The 15,027-nt window shown below is 39.8% G+C and overlaps 1 protein-coding gene across 1 annotated transcript in view; it reads right to left on the minus strand.

The window, feature by feature from the left end:
* The window catches only part of CLSTN2 (calsyntenin 2), a 982,335-nt gene that overhangs the window by 47,538 nt on the left and 919,770 nt on the right, over positions 1-15,027 (minus strand). The window contains exon 10 of the mRNA XM_069063864.1: positions 2,229-2,395. Within this exon, the coding sequence (XP_068919965.1) occupies positions 2,229-2,395 (167 nt within the window). The remainder of the gene's footprint in view (positions 1-2,228; positions 2,396-15,027) is intronic.

Genomic DNA, 15,027 nt, shown 5'->3' on the forward strand with positions numbered 1-15,027 from the left:
GCCACAGGTTCCTCACTCCTGATCTAGACTAATCTTCTTTACAACGTCTCTATTAGAGAAAGCTACATGGAAACAGCAATTGTGTCATCTAACAGAGTGCTTTGCATAGAGCTGGTAAACTATTTGATTTATAGACTGTTAGAGACCATCTAGAAGTTGTAGACTTTCACACTGAAGAGTAAGGAAACTAAGGTCTAGGGAGGAATTGAAGAATCTTGGAGGGAAGAACCTCAGAGATCATCTAAACCACCTCCTTTAGTTTTACAGATGAGTAAACTGAGGTTCAGAATGGGGAGTCAAGTTGCCCGACAGTATAGATGCGGAAAAGAACAGAGATAACATTCAAACCCTGTTCCCTTGACCCCAAATCCATTGCACCACACTGCCTGCCCCCCATGTGACATGAAAAGAATATTTATTTTCTTCTGTACCATGTATCAGTGCCAGTTTGCTCTGCCTGGGATTTTGTATTTCCTAATATGGGACCCCTTGTGGAAAGTTTTCTTGCTTTTGTATGTAATCTGCTTGCTTAATTAGACTTTTAGAGAACTGCCTGCTTCATGTTCCTGTACCTAGTTGGCAGGAAAGCTGAGAGAGTGAATAAAGAGGCTTTAGGCACGGGGATTGGAAAATTGTTTGCCTAGATAATATATGTGGGGCTCTGTACTATTGAGCAACCATTCACAGCCTGGGGAATATAAGGCCTGGGCAAATGGGAAAAGGGACAGAAGGAAGAATGATGGTGGCTCTTTCTGGCTCTGAGTCCCTGTCCTCAGGTGACCCTGTGCTCCAGCTAATGCCAGGATAGCTCTTGGGCTCCCCGGACCCCACAGACTGGTGCCTTGTGTTGCTGGGCTATTTTCCTTCCTGTTAGGCTGGGATCAAGTTTTAGATGTGGAGTCAGGGAAGCCTGGATTCAAATCCACTTTCTGACACCCAGTAAGCTAAATCTTGTTGCTGTTCGGTTATTGAGGTGTGTCTGACTCTTTGTAACCCTGTGGATCAAGCTCTTTATGGGGTTTCCTCAGCAAGGAGTGGTTTGTCATTTCCTTCTCCAGTGCATTAAGGCAAACAGAGGTGAAGTGACTTGCCCAGGGTCACATATCTGTTTAGCGTCTGTGGCTGGATTTGAACTCAGGTCTTCCTGACTCCAGATGCAGGACTTTATCCACTTTATCTACCTAGTTGCCTCCTGATTAAGCTGCATGACCATGGGTCAATTTAGTTAACCTCCTTAAACTTCAATTTCCTCCTCTGTAGTATGGGGATAACAGTAACACTTACCTCCTCATGAGGTTTTGGTGATATTCCTCATACACGTAAGACCCCTTCCAAATTTTAAAATGCTATAGAAATGAAACTAATTTTTATTATCTTAATTTTAAAGGTGAGGAAATGGAGGCAGTTAGGTTCTAATAGGTTCAATGCTAGGTTCAGAGCTAGGTTCAGTGATAGAACAGTGATTGGGCCTGGATTCAGGAAGATGAGTTTGAATCCAGCCTCAGACACTTACTGGGTGTGTGACCTTGGGCAAGTCACCTAACCTCCCATTTCCTCAGTTTCTTCAACTATAAAGTGGGAATAATGATAGCAAATAGAATTGTGTTGAGGATCAAATGAGATAATATTTGTTAGCATAGTGTTTGGCACATAGTACGCCATACTTAAATAGTAGCTATCATCACCATCATCACTGACATAACTTGCAAGCTATAAGCCTCTGAGCATCTATGGAGCTAGGAACTAAACTGACATCAGACTCCTCATCTTTATAGGGCCTTGCTGCTTAGCAAGGGTGTTCAATCAGTGACCTCTTACAATAGGTAATACAAGGAACAACCTATACTTCCTGCCTTTATTGCATCCCAAATAACTGATGCTTAAACGCTTCAGATCCTAATTAAATCAGAAGCTGGCCCCAACCAGAAGCCATTGATAACCGGTCTGCTTTTGCACAAGGGGCTGATGTGGCCACTGAGAGTATGTCTGACTTGGACATTTCCAGTGACTATGGTCGTTCCTTTCTAGGGTTCACCTCAGATGTCATGGGAACATTTGTCTCCGTACTGGCACAGCTTCTCTGCTATGACACTTTATTTCCCTGGGATGTTATAGGAAGTCACGTAGCTTCTGGGAGTACATTTGCCCTCTGTGTATTCTACCCAGTACATACCACTTCATAAATCAGTTCCAAATGTTATCAAAGACGGTGTCAGTTCATCCCTTACCTTTATTCCTTGGCCGAGACTCTCCAGGGAATTAATATCCAACCCTTCCTTGCAGGCCTGCAAGCAGGAAATCACTTTCTGACTCTCAATTCTTCCTGGGCGGATTGTGAGACTGGCCAGGCTGCCGTGGAAATATTGAGCAAACCGTGGTTTTGTGACTTCGCCTCCTACGAGAAAAGCAGCATAGGGCATTATCCACGGGCATGTGAGGGGAAGGATTCATTTCAGTGCAATTTAATTCCAGTCAATTCAGCATTTGCCAAGCACCTGGTTTATTCAGAGCACCAGAATTCAGGTGCTAGGGAAGTTACAAAGTTTGAATGAGACCCAGCCCCTAGACTGAGAGTCATAATGGAAGGAGTAGGAAAAATACACAAATAACTATAATGAATGTGTTGCAAAAGAGGCGTCAAAGACTTGACATTCAGCCTGCACCAGATTAAAATGCAATTGGGAAATGTTTAACAAAATAAATCAAATTACAATTTGTTGTTTGTTTAGTCATTTTCAGTCATGTTGGGCTCTTTGTCACCCCTTTTAAGGTTTTCTTGGCAAAGATACTGGAGTAGTTTGCCATTTCCTTCTCCAGGTCATTTGGAAGATGAAGAAATTGAGGCAAGCAGGGTTAAGTGACTTGCCCAGGGTCACACAGCTGCCTCCCCTCTCCCCCAATACAATACAACATTGATAATCTAAATTTGTGGTTTTCTAAGTCAATATGCAACCTGCAGGGATCCATTTCCATTTGAATTTGACCCCATTGTCTCATAGGTTGGTACAGTTGATAGAGTACTAGACTTGGGGTCAGGAGTCTTGGATTTCATATCTCATCTCAGCTATTTACTAGCTGTATGACCCTGGGCAAGTCACAAATTTCCCAAGTTTCATCATTTGCAAATAGGGATGATAATAGCACTTACCTAATAGGGTTGTTGGAAGGACCAAGTGAGATAATATATGCAAAGTATTTTATAAATCTTAAAGTTATATAAATGCAAACTGTTAAAATATATGATCAATATCTTAAAGTGGTTCAAAGTGCTGGAAAGATCAATAGGGCAGTGGTAATTATTGACAGAAGGGATCAGAGAAGAGGTTGAGAGGAGATGATGGTACTGGAGTTAGGCTTTTAAGGATTTCAGCAGGTTGGGAGGGGTGGAGGGAGGAAAAAGGGAATTTCAGGCAGAGAAGATAATATGACCTAAGGCATGGCGTGTATGACCAGTATTGCACAGTCATATTGGGCTCAAATGTAGAGAAGAACATGAATGAGAGTGGTTCAAGAAAAGACTGGAAAGGTAGGGTGGTGTTAGACGGTAGAGAGTCTCCATAGCCAGGCAGAGGGATTGGAACTTTTCTTGGGAATAACTGAAGGCTTTTAAGCCAGGTAATAAAAAGACCCTATCTATCTATATGCATAAGGAAAACCACTATTTGCCAATAGAGGAAACAATGACATCGCACGGAAATTCATTCACTGATGCAAAAAGCTGGGGACTCAACTTCCCAGATGTTCACTGAGTGGCTAGAATCCTAACGAGGCAATGTTTTATGCATGCCTGTATGGTTGCACTCACCAGCCCCACTATATTTAAGGGTCTTGTCAGCCTTTCCATTATAATAAACTCCTATTTTCAGGGGTGTGTAAATCAGAAACACAAATGTTCTCCGAGCTGAAAACTGTTTTAGAGGGGTGAAAGGACTTCACATTCTCCTTCCAGAATTAGCAGCCAAAAGGCATCAATTTAAACATCTGTGTTTTAATGAGATTAAAAAAGAGAGGGGAAGAAATAAAATGGCCACTTTTGGTGGCAAAAACCCATTATAAGGCAAATCCGACCCTACCCACTTCTTTGGCTTGAGTCCTGGAAACTGGACTTGCTTCAATGTGTTGCAGAAAGTTCACAGATTTTATTCTGGAGGATGATGAGTGGATAATATTCCCAAACACTGGGAAGCAGGTGTGTGAGAGGTTATTCTGCTTAGACCCCCAAATAAATATTTTCCTCTATTAAAGTGTTCCCAAATACAGTATTTTAACCAATCCTCAACAAGCTTGAGAGGTAGGTAGGATGAGGATTAATTTAGCCATTTAATAGACAGGGAAATAGTATTACGGAAGTTAAGTATTTGCCTAAGGTCATATAGAAGAACCAGGATTAGTTTCTAAGTCTCCTGGTTCTTGGTGTAGTGTTCCCCTTGGCATATGTAGGTAATAATCTAGGCTTTTTGAACAAGTCATTGAATTTAGGAAAACCTGAATTCAAAACATGTCCCAGACATTTACTCTCTTTTGTAACCCTGAGCAAGTCAACCTCAGCCTCAACTTTCTCTTCTATGAAATGGGAAGCATAAAAGTTCCTACTTCATAGGGCTGCTGTGAGGACTGAACATACATAAATCAATCTGGAAAATTTAAAGTACTATATAAATGTTATGACTGGTACTCAGAGTAATACTTTTCATTTTACTGTGGGTTGTCCGGGGATGTAATTCATTTGGATTCTTGATTATATCTGTGAAATCATCCGTCTGGATGCCCCACCTCACCATGGCTCCCTTTCCTGAGTGATTCTCTTCTACTTCTCTGGGTAAATCCTTTGTTGATGATGCATTCAATTTGCTGAAGGTCTTTCCTCTCCTTTGGATCTAGTATGTAAAAGATGCCATTTAAGGCATTGAGGGGAGAACAAACAAGATTGAGATGTAGCCTCTGACCTCATTGAGCTTACATTCTAACTGAGGACATACACATCTACTTCAGCAACAATAATGCAAGTTAGTCTTGGAGAGGGTAAGAGAGGCATATAGAGCTATAGCAGAAGGAGAGATGAGTTCTGCCTGGCAAGATCAGGGAAGATTTCTTCTTCTATGTGCTTAGATCTTGGGTTGGATGACCATTATCTCTTCACCTATTTGTCAGTTTGACTTCATGTACTCCTTAGCACCTTCCATCAAAGCGTGTGCCATATGAGATGGGATGGTTTTGTGGGACGGCTGTAGAGTCAGAATTTATGAGACCTGAGCTCTAGACTAGGTGAGCTACTTTAAATTAGCTTTGGTCATTGGTAAAAATGTTACCTGCACTACTTATAAGATTAGGATGAAAACCAAATAAAATAAAAGATGTAAAAATAAATAAAAACTAAAAAGGACATTCAAACATTTATTTTTCACCTTAATGTGGATTTAATTTGATGTTATTTTGAGAATTTTGTGATATCCCTTAAGAAAGGTCACTGGGAGGAATTCAATCATTGTCCTATAGTTCCAAATGTACTCCATTCCAATTCCTTTGACAGCTAGTTCATCTTCAAGATTGGAAGCTATAACCAACAGATCACACAATATAATGATTTCTCTTGCAGCTCTCAAAACAAAATTCACAAGAAACTTATATACTGATTAAATAAATAGTCCATTTCTGGTGTGTTATAGGTTAGTAGCGTTGACAAGTGAAATTAGCCTGATTTGCATGTATCATGACGTTCCCCATACAGTTAATCACAGTATTATTTTAGCTTTTCAGATGAATGAGTGAGGATTCAGCATGCTATAGTAGAAAGAATGCTGGATTTGAGGTCAGATTGACTGGGTTTAAATTTCAACTTGTCATTTCCTACCTCTGTGACCTTGGACAAGTCTAAATCTCATTTGTAAAATGAGAGGATTGGAATAGTTGACCATTAAGATCCTTTCCAACTCTAAAGCTATGCTCTAATAAATGATTAAAAGCAACTGTAATAAACAATAGGGAAGAAGCTTAACAGCTCTTGGGAGAAAACACTTTTAGGAATGTGTATGGATATAGCATTAATGGATTAGAACATTTGTTAGCCAGCCTTATTCAAAGGCAGAGTGTGTGCCTGCTTAGATGATGTGATTTCAAGATTTTCGGCCTCTTCTCCCCACCATGCCCCAATCTCTCCTTCTCTTATATACCTGAAATTCTAGTATTAGTGCTCTGCCTTCACATCTCATCCAGTCATGCACCCCGGCCATCTTGCTATCTTCCTAACAAAGTTTGAGTGAGGCCCATAGTCAGATCTTTCATGGGATCTCTTGCTGAAATGCAAATATCTTTGAAGGTTTAAGCTTTACCCCATGACCTTTGACTCCTTGACTCATATATATTATCTCAGTCACCTTCCCCACTCTGGTTTTATTTGCCTTGACCTTTGATCTGCTACTTTAATATTTCACTTGGTACAGCCCTAGAATCCCTTAACACCCCATCACCTGTCATTCCTGATCAATGATCCCTATTCCCTGGATAACCCCTACTATCCGATTTTCTACACTTCTCTTCTAGAGCTGCCAAGTTTTGATGGAGAAAGTCACAAATCAAGCAGATTTCACCCATTACAAATTCACAGGACCATCTACTATACCCTTATTGATTCCTTATCTCATTTCCCACAGCAGCTTTCCAAACCTGTTATTCTCTCTTCTCCCCTACAACCTGCCACAGTTACATTGGATGACCTAGTTTCCTTTTTCACTGAGAAGATTTAGGTCATTCAATATGAACTTCCTCAGATTCCCCTCCTCTGTTCCTCAAATCTCCTCAGTATCAATCATCACCTTCTCTCTCCTTCCTTCCTGTCACTGAATGAGAGCTGCCCCTACTCAGCACAGAAACTCATTCCTTATCCGAGTACTTGATTTCATTCTCTGATGACCTCTCCAGGATGCTGCTTCAGCACTGATCCCTTCTCATGTGCTCTGACTTTTTCTTCTCTACTCTCTCCTTCCCATCCCATTTCTACAAAAGTCCTTCCTTGACCCATCTGGCTCATCTAGTTACTGTCTTATTTCTATCCTTCCTTTCATCACTAAACTTTTGAAAAGTAGTTTATACACGTTTCCTCTTCGTCCCTCCTCACTCTCTCCTCAAGCCTTTGCTTGGGCTTCTGCTCTGATTCCTCAGTGTGGGCTGCTTTCTGAAGGTAGCAATGACCTCTAAACCTTCCAAAGTAATCATTCCCTTTTTCAGCTTGCACTCCCTTTGACTTCTCTTCAGCTTTTAAAAACTGTTAACCAACCATTTTTGCTCTTTTTTTCTTTTTTTGCTTCAGTGGTACCACCCTCCCCTGAACTTTGTCCTAATTTTCTAACCGCACCTTTCTCTCTTTCACTGGTTCCCCATTCTCTTCCTGACATTTAACTGTGGGTATTCCTAAGGATTTGTCCTTGGCCTTCTCTTTTTCCTTTCAACTGGAAATTTTATCTACTCTCATTGCTTCAACTACTACTTCTTTGCAGATGGATACCATATCTCCATCTTGGGTATTTCTGATACCATAATCTCTTTATGATGGGAATCTTTTTTTAAACTCATTTTTTCTAGCTTTATATCCCCAAATTGGGACTCTTTTGTTAGAGCAATTCTGAAAGGAAAGCTGTGATCACTATGGCCCTGTTATTTATTATCTGGAGCTCTGGATTGCTGTGTCCTTCCAAGATCATTAGAGTGGGGTAGAGTCAGAGAGCTGCATACTTTCAGGGCCTTATGTATGATCTGTGGTGGGGTGTGATGCTTGTCCAGTTGGACTTTTCAGGTTCCATACCCAGGCAACATGATTGCAGACATATTCTTGATTAGGTGTCCAGTAGGGAACTGCTGACTCCAATCTTTGTCTTCCAGCTGGAAAGCTCTGAAGATTCAGATCTTCAGCACTGCTGGCCTTAACCCAGTTCTGAGTCTGGGAACTGAATCCTCAGGCCCTATCAATCACTGAGGGTCAGGGTGACAGCACTGCCAGCTTATTCTTGTTCCACAGTCCCTGCCTTGGATACTTGTTTGTCAACCAAAATTGTGATCTGTGGCTGAAAAAATGGTTGTCTATAGAGTATACTTAATCACCAAATATTAAGCATCTACTATGTGCCAAGAAACAATGAAAGACAAAAGACAGTCCTTGACTTTGAGGAGCTCACAGTCTAATGGTTGAGACAACATAAAAACAACTATGTACAGATGAGCTATCTGTAGGATAAATAGGCAATCATCAACAGAGGGAGAACTCTAGAATTAAGAGAGATTTGGAAAGGCTTCCTGTAGAAGGTTGTATCAAAGCTGGAACTTGAAGCCAGGTAAACTGGAAGGAGACAATGAGGAGGGAGAGCCTGGGAGACAGCCGGCGAAAATGCCCAGAAGTGGGAGATGTATGAGGAGCAAAAAGGAGGCTAATGGCACAGGATCAGAGAATATATAGCACAGTTTAAGATATAAAAAGATTAGGAAGGTAGGTAGTATGGTGGGAGAGGGAGAGTTAGGTTATGAAGGGTTTTCAATGATAGGGAATTTTGTATTTTATCTTGGAGGTGATAGGGAGTCTCTGGGGTTTATTAAGTAGGGTGGCAATATACTTGGAACTGTGTTATAAAAAAATTACTTTGGAGGATGAATTTAGGGTGGATGGACTATAGCAGGGAGAGACTTGTGGCAAGCTGACCCACCAGCAGGCTATTGCAATAGACCAGGCAAGAGGAGAAGAGGGCTTACACCAAGATGGTGGCAGTATCAGAGGGGAGAAGGGGATATATTCAAAAGATGTTACCAGAGTGAAACTGATAGGCCTTGACAATAGAAATCGGGGGTGAAAGATAGTAAAGAGTTGAGGATAGTTGACGGCCAGGGGACTGGGAAGATGTTAGTACCTTCAACAGTAAAAAGGGAAGTCAGGAAGAAGGGAAGGCTTTGTAAGGGGAGCTAATTAGTTCAATTTTGAACCTGTTGAGTTTAAGATATCTATGGGACATTAAGTTTATGATGTTCAATAAGCAGTTGGAGACTTAAGACTGGAGGCCAACAAAGATAAACAGATCTGAGTATCATCACCATAAAGGTAATAATTGAGTTCATGGGAGTTAATGAAATCATCAAGTATATATTTGCTTGTATATGGCCTCCCCCCCATCAAATGATATCCCTAATAAATATATGTATAGAATGATTTTACATACACAAACATACATTTGTGTCTAATGGTAGCTATCTCTAGGGCTGAGGAGGAGGAGAGGGAAGGAAAAAAAGAAAGTTATATGATGACATATATTGAAAAGGAATAGCAAGTTGTACATAATAAATTTGTAGTTTCATGTACAATTATCATTTTTTTATTCTACTATGTTATGGAAATATTTATTTCTTAAATTCAGAATAAAATAAAAAAATTTAAAAAGATTGAAAACTCCTTGAGGGCAGGGACTGGTTTTTTTTTGTCTCTTTTTGTATCCCTAGCACTTGGCACAGCGCCTGGAACATAGTAGGTGCTTAATAAATGTTGATTGATTGATCCATTTTTCATAATACCGTTTGGAATTACAATAGATATTGTCATGACATTCCTCTGCTCAAAAATGTTTGGTGACTCTCTATGGCCTACTAAGTAAAGTTCATATTGCTTCACGTGGTATTGAAGGCCCTTCATATTCAGGCTCTATCTTACCTTTCCAACCACTCATATATCATTACTCTCCATACACATTATTCGGCAGTTATACTAGATTAAACTCTGCCCTCTAAGATGTACTGAGCTCTCAGACTTTGCTGACTATTCACTCTTCTTTGTAATATCCTTTCCCTTACATCATAACTCATTGCTTGTTGAATTCCTACCCATCCTTTAAAGCCCTCAGACCGTTTTCTTTTATAATTTTTAAGCTATTTCTAATTATGTATCACTGTGTATAATAAGAACGACTATTTTTGGTCTCTCTCTTTAAACTGATCTCCTTTAAACTCTATTTCTTTTAGCACTGAGCACTTTATACTGCCTACAATATATGATTAATAAATACTTGCTCTATTTGGGGCTGTGTTGGTACATATTTAACAACAGGCTCTCCAAAAATATATGAATGACACTTTTAAGTTTAATCTTCATTATTAATATTTTCTCCAGCAGTTTCTTAAATCTAGAAGGCAACAAAACAATAAATCAAACCCTGATTAGTAGCATTTGCTGATTTTCAAGGTATAAATGCTTACTTTGAAAATTTAACAACTGGATTTTGTGAGCATACCGCTAACTATTGTACTGGCCTGGTTTTTGCATGACGGACAAGGATTATCAGGTGGAAAAGGGAAAACAATCTTTTTTTGATGTAATAAAATGATGTCCCCAAAGATTGGTGAAGCATGAAGGGATCTCATATATCATCTGAAAGTATTCTGCTCTACCTCCAGCAAATAGCCATTTTGTTTCTACTTGAAGAATTCCAATAACGTAGAAACTACCTTTCTACCAAGACAACCCATTGCACTTTTCGACAGCTTTAATTTTTAAAGTTAAGGAGGGTTCATTTCTATCATATTCAATAGGGGTTCTATAGGGCATTTACTAAGACCAAATGAGATCCATGCTGATCTCTAAAAATGGGAAATTAGTTAATAAAGAGAATAATTGGGAGAGAAAGGGCTGAAATCGATGCTTAGCAAAATAAAGGCAGAAGAGTATTTGAGATGGGGAGTAAGAGAAATGACAGCTGTCATCTGATGGAGGACAACAAAGAACTATAAAAGTGCTATTTAGTGTAAATGGATCCCTCCAGATATCCTAAAGGGTATCATTATACTAGAGCGTTTAAAGTAGCTTCTGTTTGTAGTGGGACATGAAAAAATTAAGTTAGAACAGAAAAACAGGAGAATCATTAGGAGAAACATGCCCAATTCCTCTTTATTCAGATATTAGATTCATGTTACTTCCACACTGTTGATGTCCTTCCCCCTACTTGGAATGTTGTACCTTTTCTTACAATAACATCTGATATTTATATTGTCCTTCAAAATTTGCAAAGCACTTTACATACATTTTTTTTTCATTTTATCCTCACAACAAACTGTGCTAATAATAGTTATTATTGCCTCTATTTTTCAAAACTTAAGAGTGGTTAAGTGACTTGCCCAAGGTTATATAGTCGTATGAGAGAGTAGATTTGAATCTGCATCTTCTGGACTCCCAAGTCAGCATTCTTTCTATTACCACCCTCTCCATCTATATCCTGTACATCAGTCAAGGACTTGGTCAAGTCTTTTATCTTCTCCATGAAATTTTCCTTGATGATCCCCAGCCTATAATGATCTCTGTCTCTCTTCTCTGGACTCCTACAGCCTTCATCATTGCATACGGACTTGTCTCATTATGTGTTTATCTGCTTTTACCAACAAAATTTAAGTTCCTTGAGGACAGAGACCATGTTTTTTTTCACACTGCTGTATTGCCTGTAGTGCCTTACAATGGTGCCAAGCCTGACATTCTGGGAGATTCACATTACTAGAAAATCTAAAGAATTTACATAGAACAGGGGTGTTTAAAGATGTGGCTACCTACTGCCTGAGCCAGATTAAAATGTAACTTGGACATATTTAACAAAATAAAAATACAGTAAAATATAGATAATGTTAACATGTAATATTCTAGATACAGCTCTCAGGGATCCTTATGTATGGTTGAATGGCCTCCATTTCTAATTGAGTTTGACACCATTGACATAACTCATGCTGACCTATGGTCAGGTATCACTGGGCGCAGATTGGCTGGGACTCAGGAGTACTAGTACAGAACTTGTCAATCTGTGCCCTTAAAGGCATGGGGAAAATTTGTTCTGTTCCTGTGAATTCATCTTTTCTCCTATCTCAGATCCCCTTTCAATGGAAGAAGTCCATTTTCCTTTAGGAAATGGGAGAGAAGACATAGCACAAAATCCAGCATTTTCACTCCCTAGGAATACCTGGTCCCAGTTCCTATAGCTACCTATGTGGCCATGACCTTTTCTGGAGGTGCTGAGTCAATGTAACATTAGAATACTACTGAGACACAACACTTTGATATGGGGTGGTGGTGGTGGTGGTGGTGAGTGTGTGTGTGTGTGTGTGTGTGTGAAGCACCTTGATGCTTCAAGGCTTCCCAATAATGGTTCAGAGTTAAAATGACAAATTGTTTTTACTCATAATTATATTCCTGATTCAATTCCTTGCTTGGTGTTTGACCCTTAAGTGTGTTCTGGGTGATAGTGTATACCAGCTATACCATTTGGATAATCTACAACCAAGCGATGTTCTTAGCTAAATCCTTTTGTTCAGTAGTCAGCTGTCCCAGAGAAGTGTTTTTGTCCTTAAGATATAAAGACTTTTGGGACAGAAACACAGCTCTGGAATGCACTCTATTCATTATTGACTCAGAGTTGGGAAATCAATTCAATTAGCATTTCTCACTAGACAGTTAGGCATGTTATTTGAAATACTTGGGGGCAGTAATGATGTAGGCTTAAAATAATGAAAGACACTAGGAAAATCTTTATTTTCAAAAAAATTAGGGCATATGTTATATCAAACAGTTTATATATTAAAAGTTTAGGAGCAAACACAGTCATGAATCATCTTCAGGGAGAACATTAATCTTTTCACTAAAATACTTTCCCAAGATATTCTAGTAGTGTGTGTGTGTGTGTTTGTGTACACACAAGCACATATATGTATTGATGTATATATGTATGTGTATATATAGAGAAATTTGGGATGTTTTGAATTTTGATTCCTAGGCTCATATCAAGTAATTTTTTTGAGCACTCATAGTGTGTCCCTGCTGATAGCAGACCAATAAACTTGAATTTCATTAAATAAACAATAGGATACAATTGAAGGATTTTAAGCAGAGGAACCAAGACTGTGAAAAACAGAAAATGAGGCCAGAGCAGTGTTGGTGGACTGGGAGAATGTAGAGTGATAGAGATTGGAAATCATTGTAACAATGAAGAACAGAATTAGAATCTGAGAACTGTTTGTAATGAGAGAGGGAAATTTCAGAGGTGGGGACAAAAGATGTGTAAGAATATTAGAAAACAACGAGATCTCACTTGCAACTGCCATTGTACGTTGTTGAGGTAGAGTGGAGATGAAAGTATTTGGGTTGAAGAAGTTAATTATGAGGGCAGGGTGATTAAAGACACAAGATCAAGGATAAAAGCAAAGGATGGAACACAAAGGAAGACAGTGAGACAAGTATTGTGCTTGAGAAAACGGGGAGAATGATATCACCTGGTTGGTAGCAACAAGGATCTGGAAAGGGCAACATAGATGCCAGTAGGATGTGAAGAGTTCATTCACTGCCCCTCTTGACCTAATGTGTATATATATGTGTGTAGGAGAGGAGGGAAGGAACAGAGAAAGGATGAGAAAAGACATGGCCATTACTGCTGATAGTGGCCAGAAGAAAGGTCTTTAGGATTAAACCAGGTTTTTATGAGTGCCAGAAGATGGAAAAAGTATGGAAGTGATCCAGAATGAATGGGAATTTCTTTACAATAGAGGCAGGTTTCCAGAGGACAGAGAGCAAAAGGAGGGAAGAAATGGATTGGGACTTTGGAAGGAGTAGGGTCGAGCAGGATAGGGAAAAGAATTATGAGTTGAGAAAGCAGGAAATAGGAGGTTTTGATTCAGCAGATGCTAATTGAATTATGGGGAGAATTAGGGGGTCAAAAGGTAGGAACTTGTTAAGTAAAGGACTAATTATAGAAAAGGTTAAGTTAGCCACAGGCATCTAATTAGAAATCTGATTTGAAGGTTCCTTTGTCTCCCTATAGACCCCTCTTTAGTGGATTGGATGGAGGATAGTAGGATTGACAGTGATGGTGACTGAGGAACTTATGTTGTAATGAAGGCCTTTAGTCCTGGGCAGAACAAGATAGGCACCTCATGCTTTCAATTCAGCAAATGTTTATTAAGCACATGCCAGGTACTGGGGATAAAAAGGCCAAAACGGTCCTTGTCCTCAAGGTTATATGTTACTTATCAGTTTATAACATGAACACTAATAAGCAAAAATAAGGTAATCTAGAGTTGGAGAGAACATTACTAACTAGGGGAATCAGAGAAGGCTTTACCAAGGAGGTGGCCCCTGAGCTGAGCCTTGATGGAAGAGAAGGATCCTCCAAGGTGGCAACAGGATGAAGTACATCCCACGCATGGAGGGTGGCTTGTGTGAACACAGATGAACTGTCCGGTTCAGAGAAGAGCCTGCAGGCCAGTTTGGTGAGGCTATAGAGGATGTAGAATACAAAGTGAGAGGGAGCATCGTTGATAGGTAGAAAGCCAGCTTCAAAGCCAGGAAGACCTAAGCACAAGACTTACCTCTGACTCAGATTCATCGTGTGACCCTGGGCAAATAACTGAGTTTCTCGGTATCTTAGGCAAGTCTCTAAGATTATAAATTGCAGAGAAGGTAGGGACCTGCCTTGGGAGAGGTAGTATTGTTTCTTGCGAGTCCTTTAAACCACTGAAATCACAATATAGGACCAGCACCTTCAGATTGTGTAAAGGGTAGGGGGCAAGAGTTTATGTGAAATAATGTGGAAACAAATGGAAGGTTTATGAAGGTTAAATTTATCTTAGCAGCAATAGGGAGTTGCTCAAGATTTTCAAGTCAAGGGGTTGGAAGGTCGGATCTATGGCTTAAGAAGATTATGTCGGGGTGACCAGGTAGCACAGCGAGTAAGAGCACCGGCTCCAGTCTCAGGATGAACTGGATCAAATCCAGGCTCAGATACTTAGCACCACACCCAGAAATAACTGGCCATGTAACCTTGAGCAAGTTACATAACCTCCATTGCTTATAAAAAAAAGATTATATCAGTTGGGTAGAGGATGAACTAGGTAAAGCAGATACAACAGAAAGGGAGAACCATTATAAAAGTTCTGGTGAGAGGTGAAGAAGGAATGAGTTAAGATAGTAGCTGTTTTGGGGTGAAAAGGGGGTAGATGTGAGAAATGTTGTAGAGACAGATTTTTTTTTTG

This window comes from Petaurus breviceps, unplaced genomic scaffold (genome assembly GCF_028583685.1).
Source record: "Petaurus breviceps papuanus isolate PSGF00001 unplaced genomic scaffold, PetGlider_PUasm1.0 90604, whole genome shotgun sequence".
NCBI classification, from domain to species: domain Eukaryota; kingdom Metazoa; phylum Chordata; class Mammalia; order Diprotodontia; family Petauridae; genus Petaurus; species Petaurus breviceps.